The sequence below is a fragment of the Apodemus sylvaticus genome, chromosome 14, assembly GCF_947179515.1.
Source record: "Apodemus sylvaticus chromosome 14, mApoSyl1.1, whole genome shotgun sequence".
Classification (NCBI taxonomy): Eukaryota; Metazoa; Chordata; class Mammalia; order Rodentia; family Muridae; genus Apodemus; species Apodemus sylvaticus.
The window spans coordinates 69793811-69814036 of NC_067485.1; the positions used below are offsets into that span (position 1 = coordinate 69793811).

The 20226-nt window shown below is 44.4% G+C and overlaps 1 protein-coding gene across 1 annotated transcript in view; it reads left to right on the forward strand.

Annotated features, from left to right (window-relative positions):
- The window catches only part of Fam107b (family with sequence similarity 107 member B), a 218629-nt gene that overhangs the window by 59676 nt on the left and 138727 nt on the right, over positions 1-20226 (forward strand). The window contains exon 2 of the mRNA XM_052156278.1: positions 19587-19644. Within this exon, the coding sequence (XP_052012238.1) occupies positions 19587-19644 (58 nt within the window). The remainder of the gene's footprint in view (positions 1-19586; positions 19645-20226) is intronic.

A 20226-nucleotide genomic window follows, 5' to 3' on the forward strand; every position in this document is an offset into this window, starting at 1 on the left:
TGCTTATAAACAAGTCAGTGATGAAAACCAGAAAATAGCAAAGCAATCTACTGAGGGCATAGCCCTGAACAGAAGGATAATTCTTCAAGAGGTGCTCCAAGCACAAGCTCTGGAGGGATCTAGAAAAAGCCCTATGACTCAGGAGATGACTTCTTCCTGTGTGTCATTACCTGTGAGGATCTCCCAGTGGTACTGTGAAGGTAGAAGAGAGATACATTTATGATCTTGACCCTGTGAGGAATCATGCTTCCTCCACGGGCAGATTTTTGTGTGGACATGGTACTGCTTGGTTTTGGTGCACGCTGAGGCATGAGGTTGATGGATCACATGAAATGTGTGCAGATTTTGTAAGAAATGGCCAAACTGTCTTAAGTGGCTGTACCCTCTTGCATTCCCGGCAGTTACCATTGTCTTGTTGTTCATGGCTTTGCTAACACTTGGCATTATCACTGTGGGGGATTATAGCCTTTCTAACAGGTTTAAAGTGTTATGTTAAGAAAGAACAACAACAAAATCTCTCTCTCTCTCTCTCTCTCTCTCTCTCTCTCTCTCTGTGTGTGTGTGTGTGTGTGTGTATCTATGTATGAGAGTGCAGTGCCCATATGGGCCAGCAGAGGACATCATATTTCAGTTACAGGCTGTTGTGAGCACCCAATGTGGGTTCTGGGTCTCTGGAAGATGAGCTAGGGTGCCTCACTGCTGAGCCAACCCTCCAACCCCCGTGGTGTCTCATTGTTGTTTTAATTTGCAATTCCCCGGTGACCATTTGCACGGCTGCCACCTGGATATTTTATTTGACATAGTGTCTGTTCAGGTCTTCTGCCCATTTTTGAATAGTGTGCTTATTGGTATTTTAAGAGGTTTTGGTTTTTGTTTTGTGTGTGTGTGTGTGTATTGAGTACCAGAGTTTTACCTGCTGTGTGTTTTGCAAATTTTCCTCCAGTCTGTGGCTTGCCATCTTCTTATCAGGGTCTTTTGTAGATTGAAAACTTTTAATGTTAGAGCCTGGGAGGTGGGTCAGCTGGCAAAGTGCTTGCTGAGCAAGCCAGGAGAACTGAATTCTATCCCTAGCACCTGAGTAACCAGGCAAACAACCGGCATTTGTCTGTAATCCCAGGGCTGGGGAAGGAGAGACAGGACAGTCACCTGGGGCCCACTGGCCAGACAGACAAACCGAATCATCTGGCTCCTGGTTCAGTGAGATCCTGTCTCAAAAACCTAAATGAAGTAGTGACTGACAAAACCACCTGATTCGAATCTCTGGCCACAGGCACACATGAATCCACACTTATGTGGAGACACACAAGAAAAATTTAGTAGAATCCAATTTATTTATTTTTTTTTTATCAAATATACTGCTAGGGCTGGTAGCCAATGTTTAAATGTATAGTTTATTTGTCATTGGTCTCAAAGCCTATTTCCCAGGGCATGTTGACACCATTAGTCATAAATGGGAAACACCCTTACATGTCTTCATGGCTTATATGTATGTGTGTGTGTGTGTATCTGAAACACACATGGAGCCAAGCGAAAGGGAAATGGCCAAGTTGATCCAGGGCTCACACTTCCTAAAAGGAAGAGACGGGGCAGACACTCAGAAAAACTGCCAGTATAGGGGCTATGCGTGGGAGGCACTGGCTTGTCAGCAGCTGGGGGCTAAAGGCTGTGCCCTTTGTCACTGTTAACAGATGCTGTGCCTTCAACAGCCAGGTCTGAATTTGCACGTTTTTATTTGTGAGTTTGAGTTTTCCCCTAGTCTGTGGGACTCACTGAGAGCGTCATGACTTCTTTTTAAAAGGCATTTTAAAATAAAAGTTCACAATTTCTACATATCTCACCAATATGACAATGTAAGGGGCGGGGGCTCGTGCTTGTGGCTGAAACAGCAGAAGAGATTTTTCAATAGGATGAAGAATGTGACAGAAAAGGAGAAACAGCAGCGGGGACTGCCCAGCTAAGGTGCTGATGTGATCCATTAGTCTCTCCTAGCCGCCACAGCCTCCGATGGCACTGGAGGGTTTGCTCTCCGTGAGACCAGCATCCTGGAACGGAAATAGATGCCTGGAGCTGAGCTCACAGCTGAGGGAGGAGAGCCTCTCTCTCTGCAGTCTCTTGACATCCTGCAGGGGATAATCATTCCTTTGATCCTGGTGACACAGGTCCAGCTAGAGCTCCTTGGCAGGTGTTTGGAAGCACATGCTATCTGAGTGCAGAGGAGAAGAGGAAGTCTTTCTCTATGTCCTTGAGGAGAATGTCCTGATGAACAGTTGGTGGCGAGTAGGTCAAAGGTGGATATGGCAGCCTGTGGTGTCACTTGAGAGGGGACCGTGGGTGAATAAGAACCAGACCCTTTGTGTGTGTGTGTGTGGGAGGGTGAGTGTACAAGCCATGTGTGTAAACTTACACAATATAAAATATGATGGCCATTGTTATGGTGTAGTTCAGTAATTCCAATCATATCTACCACCCATCTCTAGTGTCTTATCAGTCAAAGCTGAAAGTATTCCTGTGAAACAGTGACTCCCCACTCCAGCCCTGGCTTAAGACTTCTACTTTCTGTTTGTCTGTACACAAGTATCATGCATGACTAGAATTGTATAGTATTTATCTTTGTTATGACTGATTTCCCTTGTATTATATCTCTAGGGTTCATTCATGTTATACCCTTCCTACATGGGTGCTCTTGTGTGTGCTTCCCTATAAATGTGTACACACACCTGCAGAGCCACACATGTGTAACTCACACACACACACACACACCATAACAGTTTTGTATGTTAGTCCTGTGTTTCTCTTTGTTTTTAGGAGGACTTCATGAAATATGTTTATGAGATAATTTCAGTGATTATAATTCCCGAACATTCTTGAAATGTATTAGACCTTCTACATCAGAGAATCAGAAATAAAACAAACAGAAGGATTTTTATTTGTGCCATTTGGGGCGGGGCAGCTATTGCCACAAGCTGGAGCCTGAATTCCTGAGAGTTTGTTTTCAAACACAGCTTCTTCGTTGTTCGTTTTTATCGTTGTTTTCAAGACAGGGCTTCTCTTTGTTTAGCCCTGGCTGTCTTGGAACTGCTCTGCCGGCCAGACTGGCCTTGAAATCACAGAAATCAGCCTGCCTCTGTCTCCCAAAAGCTGGGATTAAAGGTGTGTGCCACCGCAGTCCAGCTTAATCACCGCTAACGTGCTGATCCTGCAAGACTAAGTCCGAGCAGGCAAAGCTACCCTGGATCTCAGCAGCCCTTCTCCAGGTGTCAGGGCCCTCCTTGTTCAATGAAAATTCCCTCAGAGTCCAGAGTCAAGTCTTCCAAGAGCCCAGTCTCTGTAGAAGTTGCCAGTATAGAAAACACACTTCCTCTTCCATCATTCCCCCTTTCTGGGGGTGAAAGAACAAAACCAGAAAACCTTTGCCCCAGTCACTATGCCGACTTTCTAGTCTGTCTTGTGTGTGTGACTTGAAATGATCCAATTGAGGGAGGGGCCTCTGCTTACTTTTATATTCTCACTGATTCTGTGGTTCAATCCATATTATTGAGTGCTTTACAACAAATGAAGCAATTTGCCTGACACTAAGCTTTTCAACAATTTGTTAGAAGCAAGGGGATGATAGATGCTCTCTCTTGTTGAACTTAAGGTGAGATTAGAACCCTGAAGAACTTCTCGGGCTGGGGATACGGCTCAGCTGGTAAAGTGCTTGCCACAGACTCATAAGGATCTGAGCACAATTCCTTAAACCCATTTAAAAGGGCCAGAAACAGCAGTGTGCGCCTTAATCCCAGTGCAGGGGAGGTGGAGGTGTGAGAAGGGACTCGCTGGCCAGATAATCTAGCCAGGTCAGTGAACTCTGGGTTCAGCAAAGAGACCTTGTGTGCTCCCCCCCCCCAATAAAAAGGAGGGTGATTGAGGAAAACACTTGAGGATAGACTCTGGCCTCCATATGCCAAACATGTATCACAAACATATGTGTGTACCCACCCTCACACACACACACAACATGTACACACAGAGGAGAGAGAGGGGGAAAGAGGGAGAAGGAGAGAGAGACAGAGAGACAAAGAAACAGAGACAGAAAGAAACAGAGACACACAGAGACAGAGAGAAACAGAGACAGAGGCATGCATAGAGACAGAGACAGAGAGAGAGAGACAGAGAGAATAGACAGAGAATAAACCTACTACTCCAAGAGGCTTTCATTAAAAGATAAAAAAGAAATAGAGACTGTTTTCCAGGGGAAGACATGACTGTAGCCCACTTCTTGTCCTTCTGCCATGATGAAGCCCTCGCTGATGCGCAGGGCCCCAGGATCCCGCTTCCAGGTGACGTGAGGTGAATGTGTACCCAATGCCTTGGCTGCCGGGCCGTGCCTTCCGGGAAGCCAGATCAAGACTGCATTTGCTCTATCATCATTTTCTTTTTGCAATCATCCTCCAAGTGGCCAGCTGGGCCCACAGTTCGCCCAAGGCCTGTGCCAGCTGGGACTGTAGTGTCCCTAAGGCCTGTGCTGTCTGTGTGACTTGGGCTGCTGGAGCTGCCCACGGAAAATGGCTATTCCGTCTGTTTCCGCATCTGGGAAGGAGTGTGTTGTTGCTGCTCGCGGCAGAGGATGGATGCCCTGGGCAGTCCAGCAGTCTGCACACGATGCTTCAGCTCGGGATACACACAACACAGGCTGCTTCCTTAACTCCGTTCCCACCCGGCCAGCACGGCTGAGTCAGTACCTCCAATTGTTTTTATCCATTTTCATGTGTACCTATGTGCACACAACTATGCATGTACGTGGCACTTGTGTGTGGGTGCTTGTGCACATGTGTGCATGTGAGGGCCTGCCGTAGATGTCAGAACCATCTGAAAGCATTCTTCTACCTTGTTTATTGAGGCAGGGTCTTTCAGTTAAACCCAGAACTTGCCCACATATCCAGTCTTGTTAGGTTGCTCTGGGAATCCCATCTCCACCCCCTGGGCTCTTAAACCCACCTGGTGTTTATATGGGTTCTGGGGATCTGAGCATCAGCGCCTGAGTTTTGACCAGTAAGTCCTTGCCTCAGAACACATACTTTTATAAAGTTGGCTATCCTCTGAGGTCATCACTAGCTACCATCCCTGCACACAGTCAGGTGGAGACATTCAGCTGCCTCCAGGCTTCCGGATGTGAATGAGCCTTCATTCCATATTTCTTGAGTCCTCAAAGTTATGAGGAATGGAACCCGGTGCTCTTTCAATCCCCAAAGTGCCCTAGACAATGTCAGCCTTAACACAGCACATTCATTGTGACTACAAAATTCTCAAAAGTTCCATGAATTGCCCCAAACATAATACTATTATTAGAGCAATAGTTTAGTTTCAAAGACTACTCTTTCTACTGGGGTTTTCCCTCAATGGCTGATTTTTTTTTCCTCCTGCATTGTATTTGACTTCAGTCAGTGATTCCTCTGCATCACAGCAATCTTTACTGTTTCTTTAATGTTTATTATTGCTGTCTTAGTTAGGGTTTCACTGCTGTGAAGAGACACCATGACCAAGGTAACTCTTATAAAGGACAGCATTTAACTGGGACTAGCTTACAGTTTCAGAGGTTCAGTCCATTATCATCATGGCAGGAAGCATGGCTGTGTATAGGCAGACATGATGCTAGAGAAACTGAGAGTTCTTGATTTACAGGCAGCAGAAGGGACAGTCACACTGGATGTAGCTTGAGCTTATATATGAGACTTCAAAGTCTGCCTCTACAGTGACACACTTCCTCCAGCAAGGCCATACTAACTCCAATAAGACCACAGCTCCTAATAGTGCCACTCCCTATGGACCAAACATCAAAACACATAAATCTATGGGGGACAAATATATTCAAACCATCACAATTGTTACTTTTTTAAATTAGCAGTATGTTGTGCTATAAGCCTTTCATCCCAGACATGGGAAATAGAGGCAACCAGACGTCTGTGAGTTCCAGGCCAGCCAAGGCTCTGTAGCAAGACCTTGTCTTAAACAACAAAAATAGCATATAAAATAACGGGTTTTATTATAATATTTTCGTACATATAGCTTTCCTTCATGTATGCACATATATGTATGGCTATGAGTATGTGTGCACACATGTGTAAACATGCATGTGGTCCCCAGGGGTTGTTTTTGGGCCTTCCCCTATCACTTTCCACATTTTTTTCCAGACTGGGTCTCCAGCTAAATCTCTCCCAGATTTAGCTAGGCTGGTGGGTCAGCAAGAGACCAATGGGTCTCTTGTCTCCTGCTCCCCGGTACTGTGGGACAGATGTACACCAGTGCCCACATTCTCACCTGTCTTCTGGGAGACTGAACTCAAGTCCTTAGGCTTGAGTGGGGAGCACTTTACTGACCGAGCATCTCTCCAGCCCCAGTCCTTGTTTTTGTTGATTCATACCCACACTGGTCTCCTCAGAAACCTCCGTTCTGCTTCATGTCATATCTTGTCTGTAACCTCTCCCTCACCCCTCCACTCCTTTAAGACCTCTCTTCCATCTCTCAGAGTCCACTTTATAGTTTCATGACCTATTCCCACATCTACATACATACCCACTCACAATAAACACTCACAATACACACACACTCATGCATACACACTCACACACATACACTCACACACACACATATACACACATACACATATGTGTACATGTACACGCATATACATACACATACACATATATACAGACATACATGTACACACACATACACACATATACACATACTCACATATACACACATACACACATATACACACACATACACCCACTCACATGTACACACACTTGCATGTACAACATACACATACTCACATGCACACACACTCACATGTACACACATACACATGCACACACATGTACACACACACACACACACACACACACACGAATTAAAGTCTCCAATCCACTTGTGAAAGGAAATGTAGTATTTGGTTTCTGGGCCTGAATTACTTATATAATGATTTCCAGTTCCATCTCTGCATTTGTTTGTTTATTCTTTAAGGTGATTCCATTGTCCTTTTACTCACAAGCAAAAATATCCTAATCTAGACCCCACACTGTTGCTAGCTCAATCTTCAGGATGGGCAACTTTTAGTCCCTCTAGAGGCTTACACAACTTTGCACATTAGATAAATGTTTGCAGCATGGTGACCAGATCCTACACAATACACATGAGGGTTAACTTCCGTGTGTCCTCCTCAGGACCAAGGATGCCAGGGTCGCTGATAAAACTGTCTCTGAGGATATTACCTTGTTCAGTTAAGCCATCACAATAAAGTTCTCTGTGTACGCCAACATCTAATCTATAAATATATTGACTGGTCTGGTCTGTTTCTCTGGACAACACAAACACAGTATGTGTCAGCCTATCTCCCCATGCCTCCTCTATGACCAGCACCCTTTGCTTAGCGTTTTCACGGGGTACTACACATCCCTAGCTTTCTCTCAGTACCCTTTAGCATTCAGCGTTCCTTGCACCTCCTGCTTCTGCCTGCTCACAGTGGGCCCAGCTCCCATGGTCTAGCTACAGCTTATTCCTGCCATTAAGAGCCATGAAGATTTTTCTCATTTCCCAAGCAGCTAGCTATACCCTTCTCTGACCTTCCGCAGCCTGCGGCGTGAGCTAATGCCTCTTTATGGTGACCACGCACATGCTTGGTATGTGCTTCTGTCTTGGCCTCAAGGACACTTTCCCACCTAATTTCCTGAGAACTGACACTCTGCATGCTGTAGACACAGCCATCAAGGGATCCAGGAGAGTGAGCCCCATGCGGAGATCAGACAGGCCTGAGGCTGGTATTATCAACCCCTTGCGGATAATCAGCAGGCCTGGAGTTGGCACCAGCCACCAGTCTTGCTCACTCTTGCTTCTTTGAGGCCGCCATAGTTACAGTTTTGAACATCACCCAAAGACCTGTGCATTCAAGCCTTGGTCCTAGCTTGTTACTAGTGGAATGTGGTAGAACCCATGAGAGGTAGGCCCTACTTGGAGGTCTTCTAGCTATTAGAGACATACCCCTGAAGGAGGTCGTAGGAACACAGCTCCTTCAGTTTTCTGTCATGAGGTAATAGAACTATGGGCGTCTCCCATGATGCACTGCCTTGTGCAACACTGCCCCCACCCCCAGAAATCAGGCAAGTCATGAACTGAAATATCCAAAACTGTGGGCCAAATGATCCTTTCTTCTTTATAATGAATGATCTTAGGCATTTGTTACAGTGACAGACTAACACAGGGCCCTAACACACGCAAGGAGAAAACAGACATGGCAGCATTTCATCAAGGGCTGCTACGTGGCTCAGTGTAAGTCATCTGAAATAAAATGAGATGTCTTTTCAAACAGTAAAGCGCAACACATGTATACATATGTGCAGACCTAAGCACTCGGACGATTTGCCTTGAGTGTTTATAAGTAACTGTTTAAAGAATCTCGAGGACATGAGTATTCTAAAAACCCTTTCTTGTTTTCCTTGGCTCTGCTCACAGTTTTTAGCATCATTTATTTTCCTTTTACCTAATTAAGAATTCTCTCTCTCTCTCTCTCTCTCTCTCTCTCTCTCTCTCTCTCTCTCTCTCTCTCTCTCTCCTTTCTCCTCTAACCAGGGCCTAAGCTGGCCTTGAACTCCTGATCCTTATACCTCAACCTAATGCATGTTGGGATTGCAGTCACATGCTACCATGACTTGAAAAATAACTCTTTCAATTGGACATGTGACCACTGGATTAAACAAACAACAACAACAACAACAACCATCCAAGGTGCCCATTCACACATATAATCCTAGTAGTTGAGAAGCTGAGGCAAGAAAACCATGAACTCAGGGCCAGCCTGGACTACATAGAATGTGGTTCTCCTAAAACAGAACAAACAAAAGTCTATCTACCTTGAAAAAGACACAGGGATCTCCTCCTCTCAGTAGGCTTCTACTTCATGGGGTAAATAGAACAAATCTACAAGAAATAAATTGCTTTCCATGAGTGATTTGATTTTGTGGGGTTAAAAATGACTGTGGACATAATTATTTTTGATACCAATGTTAGTGTTTGAAAGGCAAATGTCGTATTAGGCTAGGCCAATGTTTGGCAAGAAATCTATCCGTAATGATGGTACATTCTAGAAACATCTAGGTTGAAGCAACAACAAAGTCAGGAGACACGTGCAAGTGCACAGTCACAAATAGACACATACAGATATACACACACACATAGACAGACAGACACACTTACTGCTGCAGTATTGACAGTAGCCAAAGTATAGGAGTAGCGTGGTTGTGTTCACTGCAGGATGAGTGGGTCTATCATGAACTATCAACTCTAGAAACAGATTCTACCGTTTGCCACAGCATGGAGGAGTCAGGAGCACATAGTACTAGGTGAAATGGACCAGAATGAGAAGCAGTGTACAATCCCACATGTGAAAACTGTGAAAAAAATGTAAACACAAGAACAAAGCAGCAGCCACTGGAATGGGTGGGGGGTGGGGCCCAGGCCAGCAGAGACAAAGCAGCCCTGCAGGCTGGACAAGGACAGAGCTGGAACATGATTAGTGTAGTTGACAAAACTGGACTGCGGTAGGGATTCTAGGAAAGGAAGTCTATGCTTTAATGCTCTTACCATTAAAAACCAAACCAAAACTGTAACGTGTGAAATGATGGATGACTTGATTTTCTACACTGAAATGACCATTTACTATCTGTTTGTATGCTGTAGCATCAAACTGCGTGACTTGAATATAGAATAACATTTATTTATTTAAACTTTATGATTTTACGAAATTCATGTGTGTTTACATTTGGGGAGTGGTGAACACAAAGAGGCGTGTGGAGGGCAAAGGTCAACCTTGGCTGCTGTTACTCAGGCACCAGCAACAGTCTGGGCCTTTCCGTCTTCCTTCCTTCCTTCCTTCCTTCCTTCCTTCCTTCCTTCCTTCCTTCCTTCCTTCCTTCCTTCCATCCTGTTTCTTTCTTCTCTTCTTCTCCTCCTCTTCTTCTTCCTCCTCCTTCTTTTTAATCAGGTAAATGTTTTGATTGACCTGGAACACATGAAATAGCTTACACTGACCCATAAGCCCCAGGGCTCCTCCTGTTCAAGTTGCCCCAACGCTGGGACTATAAAGCCCCTCCCCCCCCCAATTTTCTTCAAACTCAGCTCCTCATGCTTATGAAGCCCATGGAGCCATCTCTCAGCACTAAAATTCATTGAAACAACTTTAAGGTCTGCTTAAATGTATACAACAAAGTTTACAAGAGAAAGAGGCCAACTGGTAATTAGAATTCCACTTGCTAAAAGGTTTGGGTCACCAAGCTGCTACTGGGCTTCCTTGGGGTAGAGGTTTCCTTAAAATTACAGAGGACCATGGCGACATGGACTGCTTTACGCTGGCTTCTGCAAGGCCCTCTAACCCTGAGGGATCTCACACATGGAATGGTCTCTTGAGGTGATTTCTAGCTCTAAAATCTGTAACTCTGTGAACTACTTCTGTTTGTGATTGCTCACAAAAGTCACTGCCCACGGATGCTATTCTCACAAAGTATCTGAGAAATTAATTGAATAGTCTAGACTCCTGCAGCAAGGTGACGTTCATTCTGAAACCAGCCTTGGGCTGCCCCGATACTTAGTTATATAGTTTTTGGGGTAGCAGGTAATAATATCCAGGGTGTCTATGGCTGAAAGCTAAGGTGCTGTGATACCTCATTAGCATAGTAAGGCAGTTCTGGAATCTCAGGTGCTTGCTGAGCAGGTTCTCATTGGGAGAAGAGAGCTGAATCTGTCTGTGATCTAACCAAGGCTATTCTGCAGGGAGAGGGTGTGGGAATTTCAAACTCCCCATACCCGGTACTTAGCTCTCATGAGCTGCAGATGAGGAGGTGTCCCTCAGTATCCCCGAGTGCCTTGCTCTTAACTCCACACTGGGTCTTTTCATGCTGTGATTGTCTTCCTTCTGAAGGAGCTCTCGGAAGACAGGACCATGTATCTGGTCCCTGTGGTCTCCCTCATACTAGCCCAGTGGTATGTGTGGGCTTGGTGTTGTATCACTGTTTGTTGTGTGATGATGTTTTCCAGGAAATGAAAGAAAGCTTGACATTAGATTATAATAAAATCCTCTCTGGATTAAAGTTCTGAATTTGTTCAGGGCGCGGATGGGTTTGAACATCTGGAGTATGTTAGCAGTGGCGGTAGGAAGGTCATACCAGCAGGAAGGTGTGGGTAGAAAGGGCGATGGGACTAGGGGGAGATGCCTTCAGAAAGGAAACTCCATCTGATTCATTGTAAAAGAACCCTGGACACTCCTAAATCAACGCCCCAATTCACTGTAAGCATCCTTTCCCTTTCTGGCAGCACTGACAAAAGGGAAACAGAGACAAAAGGCTTGTATCCTGTTGGCAAGATCAGGGGCAATGCCAGAATGGGCTGAACTCTCAAAATCTCTTTCTGGGGCTTATTGCCTATTGGTGTGTGTGTGTGTGTGTGTGTGTGAGAGAGAGAGAGAGAGAGAGAGAGAGAGAGAGAGAGAGAGAGAGAGAGACAGACACACAGAGAGACAGAGACACAGAGACAGAGAGATGCAGAGACAGAGAGATGCAGAGATGCAGAGAGACAGAGAGAGACAGGCAGGGAGCACCTCTGTCTTCATGGTCTAGAAATGACTCTGTTAGGTTCTACCCAGGAATAAGAACTGGGCATGGCAACACTTAGAGATGGAAAGAGAGTAAACTAGAAGACAGGACCTCTTGGACAAATCTTTCAATAGTGTTTCCCCTCTCCTCACCTAACACCACCACTGGCTTCTAGATCGATGAGTTTCTCTAGCCTCTCCATACTCTTGGCCTTGTCTGGATGCTGAGGCTAGCCCCCAAACAATACATATTTGCTAAATGATCTTTGTGTGTTGAGCAACAAGAGATTCTAGTCATTGTGCGGATTTCAGTTTAGCCCAGGAGTGCCTGAGTGCTCCTGACACCATCAGGTCATTGACCTTCATGGCCTTTCCAAACTAGAGGTCTCAGCATGTGTCTCATGCTTCTTCTGCAGATTTGATCTGGAGATATCTCACAAGGTTTCAGAGCCATGCAACCTTTGTTTTGTTACAGAGAAATGAAGCCTAAGAAAGACCAGGTTTGGTCAGGCTCAGTCAGTCGTGTTGGAGGGGAAATGTGGGTCTTCCATCTCATTCTCCACTATGTGATACTGTCTTTCTGTAGTGAGGTTACCAAGCCTGAATGCTCAGCACTTAGGAGGCTAAGGCAGAAGGATTGTGAGTTTCAGGCCAGCCTGGGCTATGCAAAGACTCCACGTCAAAAACTCAATAAAATATGATACATTAAAACAAAATGTTGGTAAGGGCTAGTGATTTATTTTATTGATGCTAGTCTCAAAGATCAGAGCTATGTGCTGACTTGGAAAAACCCTTGAAATCCTGTGACGCTTTGCCAGGATTTGCTATAAGCACAAAACTTCTCTAAATTTCTGCAAATTCCCCAGTTAATGGCATAATTGTTATGCAATTAAGAGTGGTATCGCATTAAATCACATTAATTACATTAACAATAATATTGTTGAGGCAAAAAGATGTCTCAGCAGTTAAGACCACCTGCTACTTTTTCAGAGGACTTGGGTTGGATTCCCAGCACAATATAGCGTCTCAGGACCATCCATAATTCTGGTTCCAGGAGATCTGATGTCGCTTCTGATCTCTATAAGTACCAGGGATGCACATGGCACACATCTATATGTGTAGGTCAAACACACCCAGAAAATAAAATGTGTCTTTAAAAGAAACACAATTAAATTAAAATACAAGATAACATTGCCTTGTAAGTTGATTTAAGACATATGTTTAGCAAGGATCTTGTGGGTTAGGGTGTGTAGGAGACAATAGTCTCTGGCTCCTTGGCCAGCATCTCTAATACTTTTGTTGGCATTGGGGAATCTTGATTAAGGATTTCTTCCCCAGATGAATTCAAATCATACTTTAAATTCATGTAGACAATTTACGAATGGTCCTTCCTATCAACTGAACCTCAGGACGGGACGTGTATTTGGGTGCCAGACCTGGTGTCTGAACTTCACCACAGCTTCAGTAAAAACTGGAACAACTCAGGTTTAAAGGAAAAACAAGTCACCACAAAGTTCCATTTACTCTGAAAGAGCCTGCCGGAAACCAAACACCGTTGTTCTGCGTCTCACTGCTTATGGCTGTGACTCCTGCTGACAGATATAACTCCAACTTCTGCAAATGACAGGGTTTACACTGAGTTCCGAATGGGAGACTGGGCAGGGTGTGGAAAGAACAAAAATGTTGCCTCGATGTCTTCATTCTCTCACTCACCTCATATTTATGAAACACTTGACATAATCCTTTGTCCGAATGTTTTTGTTTTCCAAAATCCACACGTTAATATGATAATTCACAGAGTGAATTTAAGGAAGACTACATTTAAGAGATGGCTAAGTTAGGGGGTGAGGTGCATGTAAAAGTAGATTAGCTTTAAGGGACGGGATGATCCTAACAGTAGTGCCTTCTTCATGAAAGTGGCCTAAAGGAACTTGCTCATTACATTTCTCATGTGGAACTGAGCAGATGCCATCTGCCAACCAGGAAGTGAGTCTTTACCAGACAAAGAATCAACCATTGCTTTCATCTTGGGACGCTCAGGATCTTGAACTATGAGAAATATATCTCTTTTGTGTGAGAGCCACCCAATCCATAGCGTTTTGTTACAGCAGCTTGCGTGGACTAAGCCTTGTAGCTGCCACACTGTATATTCTCTTTCAGGACAAGGATCTCTGCGTTCAACTCCAGGCTCCAGTCAGGGTGCTTACACAGCTTCCTGGCTTTTCACTTTTAGGCAAGGAGATTTCTGAGAGGGAGAGGTTTCTTTTTTTTTTAATCTTTGAAGCATTGATTCACATTTTCATCCATTCATGTGTTTATAGATGGGTAATAGATTAGAAGATATAATAAGTAGCTGAAAGCCAATGGTTTTCTCTCATAATCCTGAGTGCAACGTACGTGTAGAATCTATAGATTCATCCATACTGGTGACCTGTCAGCAATATAACTGTGTCTTACCGCCTCCATTTCCAAATAGTTTGATGGAAGTTTAGTTTAATTCAAACATTGGTCATCATGGTTACTTATTTGACTGTGTACTTTGTACTAAGAGCCATAAGGACTTGTCAAGCCTTCCTAGGCACCTGTGCTGAATGTCCTACCAGGTGATGACAGCCGTTTACTTCTCTTGTGTTCTTGGCCTGGTTCTCTGCAAACCTCCAGACACACAGTTATCTCTCTTTGATTAAGCCTTCCAAAATGAGGACCAATAGTTGGTTCCATTGCAGAGTTTTCTCTTCTACAGTCATTTTCATTAAGCACAGATGTCAATACAGTGCAGGTGCAGGTATGGCACAGGAGTGGAAGTCACAGGACAAAGAAGGTTAGAGGTCAAGCACCAAAATCTCTTTCCTGATTGACCTTATGCTGTACTCACTACAGTCAATGTGCAGTCACAGAGGAACTGTGCCCATGTTAGTCGCATTCTGATTAGACCCGTGGGGTACCACAGGGTGTAATACTAGACTCATTATACTCTCATCATACCTTCCTACACTGATGTCCTCCCTTCCACAGACCTAGAAATCATGGAACCAGTGACTGTTGACTAAAACCTGTGAAAGTATGAACCGGAAAGAATCACCCCTCCCTTAGGCAACCTCTCTTAGGTGCTCCACACAGCAATGAGCCAAATAACACATTGCACGTGGGTGGAGAGGAGCAGGTGCCGATTGCTAAGACTGCTCGGGATGAATGCTTGCGGAAGGGAAGGAGAAAGATCGCTGAGACCAAATGCCAGACAGAAGAAACAACTTAATCGAAGAATTCATTCGGGTTCACCGTTTCAGACGGTTCAGTCTATGGCTGCTTGATCCCGCAACCTTGGGGAAATAGTCATGGTGGTGGGAGCATGCGCTGGAAGAGCTTCTTCACCTCAGAGTGGGCAGGAAGAGCTGGGAAAGACAAGGACTTGGGGGCAGGGACAACTTTCATAGTCACACCCCAAAGAACTGCCTCTTCCAGGTCTTTCTCCTATCCTTTATATCCAAGACAAGGTAAGGAGACAAGTATTCAAAACACCAGACCGTGGAGGGCATTTTATATCCAACCTGTGATACTGACCTAATCCTGTTTTAAGGATGGTTGAATGGGGAAGTCAGTTGATGTCAGTCGGTGACACTCCATTTCTTGGCTCAGTCTCAGCTACGTGTGAGAGCACAATGGTGACCACAGAAGGGACATTATGAAGAGGGAGCAGAAAGAGCACATCTGAGAAATAACATCTTTTGGTCATGACAGGGCACTGTATGCAGGAACTTATACATGCTGTGGTTGTCTTCACAAGACCATTCTACTCAAAATCCCAGCATGGATCAGGGAAGAATTCCCAAAGTCCTGCCCATAGCTGAGGTGATATTGGTTGTTGATGGATTCTTGGGGGAGGGACTCAGTTTTCTTCAAGGCTGTGGCCACTGGTTATGTGTTCATACTCCAGGGGATGGCTCAATGCCTATGCCTGGATGGTATTGAACCCAGTTGATTAGAAAAAGAACATGAAGTTGGGAAGGTAAGTATTGTGGTAGGAGATATAGGAGGAATTGGAAGATGGGTAGGAGGCAGATACAGTCACAGAGCATTATATACATATATGACATTCTCAAAGAATATACACACATACATCTCTCGGCAAACCAGGCTGGTCCTGAACTCAGAGATCCACCTTCCTGTCTCCCAAGTTCTGGGATTAAAGGCATGGTGCAAGCCCCTGCCTGGCTAGACTGCTTGCTTTTTATCACTCTGATTTTCAGGAACATGGACCAACACAGCCCGTGAGCATGTGTGTGTGTGTGTGTATGTATACATATACATACATATATATATATACATACACACACATGTGTATACATATATATGTATACATATGTTCTTCCCTCTGAACATATTTATATATATTTATAAATATGTTCAGAGGGAAGAACAACAAACAAATACTTTGCTTTTAAAGTTAAAGTTTGTTGTTCATTTACTTGTGTGTGATTCATGAGCATCTATTGGGTGTTCATGAGTGTAGTCAGACATGCCACAGTGTATGTGTGGAGGTTGAAGAGCAAGCTGAGTTTTCTGCCACATGGTTTGAGGCAGGGTCTCTTGTTCAACGGTATGGCTAGCTGGCACTAGGGATTTGTGTTTACTGGGGTTACACACACACACACACACACACACACACTTTGCTTTTACATGGGCTCTGTGGATACACACTCAGGCCCTCACCTTTGCACAGTAGACACTTTAGTCTTGGAGCTATCTCTCCTGCCCTGCCTGGTTACTGTTCATTAGCTCTAACTGGATCACATGACATGACTATAAGTGACAGCTGAGTTCAATAGACTGATGAACCTTGGCCTGAGTCACAAGGGAGCCACAGTATCCACAGCCTCTTCAGAGCTGGACAGGATCCCTTAAGGAGGGAAGTGGAACATACACTGAATACCAGGCAGCAAAACCAGCAACGTTCCTCCCATTGGGCTGTTGTCATTTCACCGCAGCATTGCTGGGAAAGTCAGCTACTGGCGCACTTGAGAGACAAGATGCATGAATACAGAGCCTTCTTCCTCAAAATAGAACATCGTTTATGCTACCAAAGACCGGTGCTTGTTTAGCTTGTGCTGAGCATTCTCCAGAAAAGAGGGTTGCAGTTCTCTCTCCTGCTTCTGATTCTTGTGGGCTTAGCAATTTTCTTTAAAGAGAAGCTGGGGTAGCAGCATTTAAGATGGTGTGATGAGCGTGTTCAGAGGGAAGAGAAAGGGCTGGGTTGGTCCATGTTTCTGAAATTCAGAGTGATAAAAAGCAAGCAGTCTAGCCAGGCAGGAGCTTACACTATGCCTTTAATCCCAGCACTTGGAAACAGGAAGGTGGATCTCTGAGTTCAGGGCCAGCCTGGTCTACAAAGAGATTTCCAGGACAGCCAGGGCTACAACAGAGAAATCTGTCTTGAAAAAAAAAAAAAGACAAAACAAGAAACAGCAAAGCAGTCTCACTGGCACTAAGTGAGAAAGAATTGTCTCATCGATGAAATGATGTTTTGGATAATTTTAGCATCTTGGAAGAGGTTTCTCCCTGTGGCTGTATTATAACTCATCTTGTTTTTATAGTGTACAATTCTGTTGGGCATTGGGAAACCAGAATTCATACACTGTGTTGATTTGCTGTGCATTGGTGGGATTATATTATATTATTTGCATGCCATTTGCTGTATTGTTAGTTCGTATCCTTGATAGAAAGACAAAGGCAAGTTGTTTCATTCAGATTTCTTACAACACATAAATCTGAGATAAGTGGGTAGGGATCTCATAAACTGAAGTAACCCATTCAATGCTTTCTATGGGTTTTTAAAGTTGGGCAAATGGAGGAATCTGGCTTCCAATGAGGACCTTTTGGATATGTTGTCGTATCCAGACTGTTGTCATTGAAAAACAAAATCGATTCTTGGGGCCGGGAAGATGACTCAGTGGGGAAAGCATAAGGACCAGAGCTCAGATCCCCACCAGCCACATAAAAAAGAGCTGAGTCCACCAGTGCATGCCTCTTAGCCAGCACTTGGAAGGCAGAGGCAGGAGAATGTCTGGGATGTCATTGGCTAGTCAGGCTGAAGCGGTGATCTCCAGATTCAGTGAGGAACCCTGCCTCAAAAGTTAAGTAGAGACTGATAACAGGAAGATATCCGATGTCAACCTCTGGTCTCCTCACGCACTCACACCCATGGGCATCCTGCACACACAGGCACATGCATACCACACAACACGTGCATGTAATGTTTTAAAAAATCGGATGTCGTGATGCTTCTTCAGTGAGATGCTATCTCACCTCAGCGTGGCTGTTAATATTTTTAAAATGTGGCAGAAAAGAAACTCATACACGTGTGGTAGGAGTGCAAGCTAGTTCAGCTGTCACAGAGAAGAGTATATATGAGCCTCAGAGAGTAAAACCCTAAACAGAAAGAACTATCATGAATCGCTTATTCATCTGCTGCCGACTTAGCCTAAAGAGATGAAATTAGCATATTAAAAGCATACCTGCACTGAACTATCATGATTTATTATTCAACTGCTGGTTACATAGCCCAAAGACAAAACAATAAATAAATTAGTATATTAAAAACATACCTGCGCAGCTGTGTGCACGTGAGACTATTCTCAGGAGCTATGGAAACAGCCTCAGGGCCTGTCAGTGGGTGAATGGTAGAGAAAATGTGATATTCATAAACAAGGAAATGCCATTCATCCCTAGATATAATGTCCTGCCATCTGCTACGAGACCGCTAGATAGAAAGTGGCTATATTATGCCACATATTCCTTCTCATATCTGGAAGCTAAAATGCCAACTTCATGTGGAACATTGACTATTAGAGCTACAGAATGATTAGGACGTATGGATCAAGGGAGGCACGGCTTGATTAGAACACACTGCATGGCATCAATACACATTCATCAAAACAAACATAATCTGTAAAGAACACTATTATAATAGCCAGTATTCAGAGAAGATTGTTTATACCCATTCCCCAGACAAAAATTAATGATGAGAACTTGGCAAAAGTATGTAAGGTCAGCACCAAGCATTAGGAAAGATAGCCGAGTTTCTCTGTCCTACTGTGCTGCCAGAATTACTATAATGGAGAAACCTGTGAGTTTCTCATCTAGGTAGTTGGTACTTTAAATCAGAGGGACCCACAGCTTGTGCTGTGCCACTCCAAGACTCTCAGGTATGAATGACACCCAGAGACGTGGAGCCTAGAAGCCTCAAAGTTCCTACTCAACACATGCCCTTCATCTGAAACCTCAAGCCCTGACTTGGGAGAGGGCTCAAGCGCTACAGCACCTGCTTGCTGCAAGTGTGAACTAAGTTTGGGCCACAGAACCTACACAAAACAGCCACTGTGAAGCCATGCGCTTGTCATGTTCTGGGGAGGTAAGCCATCCCTGGGGCTTGCTGGTCAGCAGCCTAGCCCAACAGGCAAGCTCCAGGTCAATGAGAGATGCTTCTTCAAAGAGCAAGGCTCATCTCCAGAACAGTATCCAAGGTCTACCTCTGGCCTCCATGCACACCCACCCATGTACACAAGTACATGCACACTGGCCCCCATACCCATGAACACAGACATATGTACATAGAGATACACAGATACACAGGAACACACACATTCTAAACCTCAGTTCTCGCCTCCTCCCCATTTTTTTTTTTTTTTTTTTTTTTTTTGCCATAGGGTACTCTTTGTGTGGTCCTGTTGTTCTAGAGCTCACTGTGTAGACCAGGTTGGCCCTGAACTCTCAGAGATCCTGCTTGCCTCTGCCTGCTGGGATTAAAGGCATATGCCACCATGTAGGGCCCCAACCTCCATTACCTTGGACTTGGTTTAAGTTTCTGCTTTTAATCTCATATGATTTCAGATTTACAGAAACGTGCCACTGTAAGTTAACACTTATCTTCACATTCTCTCTGCTTTTGTTTCTGGGGCTGCAATTACAGGAAGAAGAATCCCATCAAGAGCCCCCGTGTCCTGAGCTGGAACAGAAGATGCTCTCAGGTAGAGTACAGTCAGCGTGATTTGTCTTTGGCTGGCTGTTGTTACTTACAGCTGGGCTTGGCTCTGTCAAAAGATTTGCTGATGACAAAGGCAAATCTCCCTGTTACAGATGATTGGAAACAAGGCCAGAAGTGTTACTGGAGATGAGGTCCAGACAGAACACCTAGGCAACTCCACTGTGCTACAAAAATGCTCCTTCCCTTCCCTCTTTCTTGATAACAATTGTGGACGAGGCGACACTTGGAAGGGAGATGGTGGTGATGATGGTGATAGTGTAGGAAGTGATGAAGAAGGTTTCTGGGGTCAGGAATAAAGATAAAGAGTTTGTGAGATCCAGACGGAAAGGAGTAGGAACTGGGCAGAGTAGAGGGAAGTGAAAACATAATCAGGATAAATCATGTGTTGGGGGGAGATCTATTTTCAATAAAAGGAAAGGAGAGTAGTTGTTTACTGAAATCCTTACAATTATCTTGGGAGATGTTATTTGGATCCGTTGGCTATTTTTCTTCTAAATGTTAGTGTGGAGTCAAGCGTGTAGTTTTGTTGAAGTTATTTACTTCATAATGGGCAGGGCTTATATGG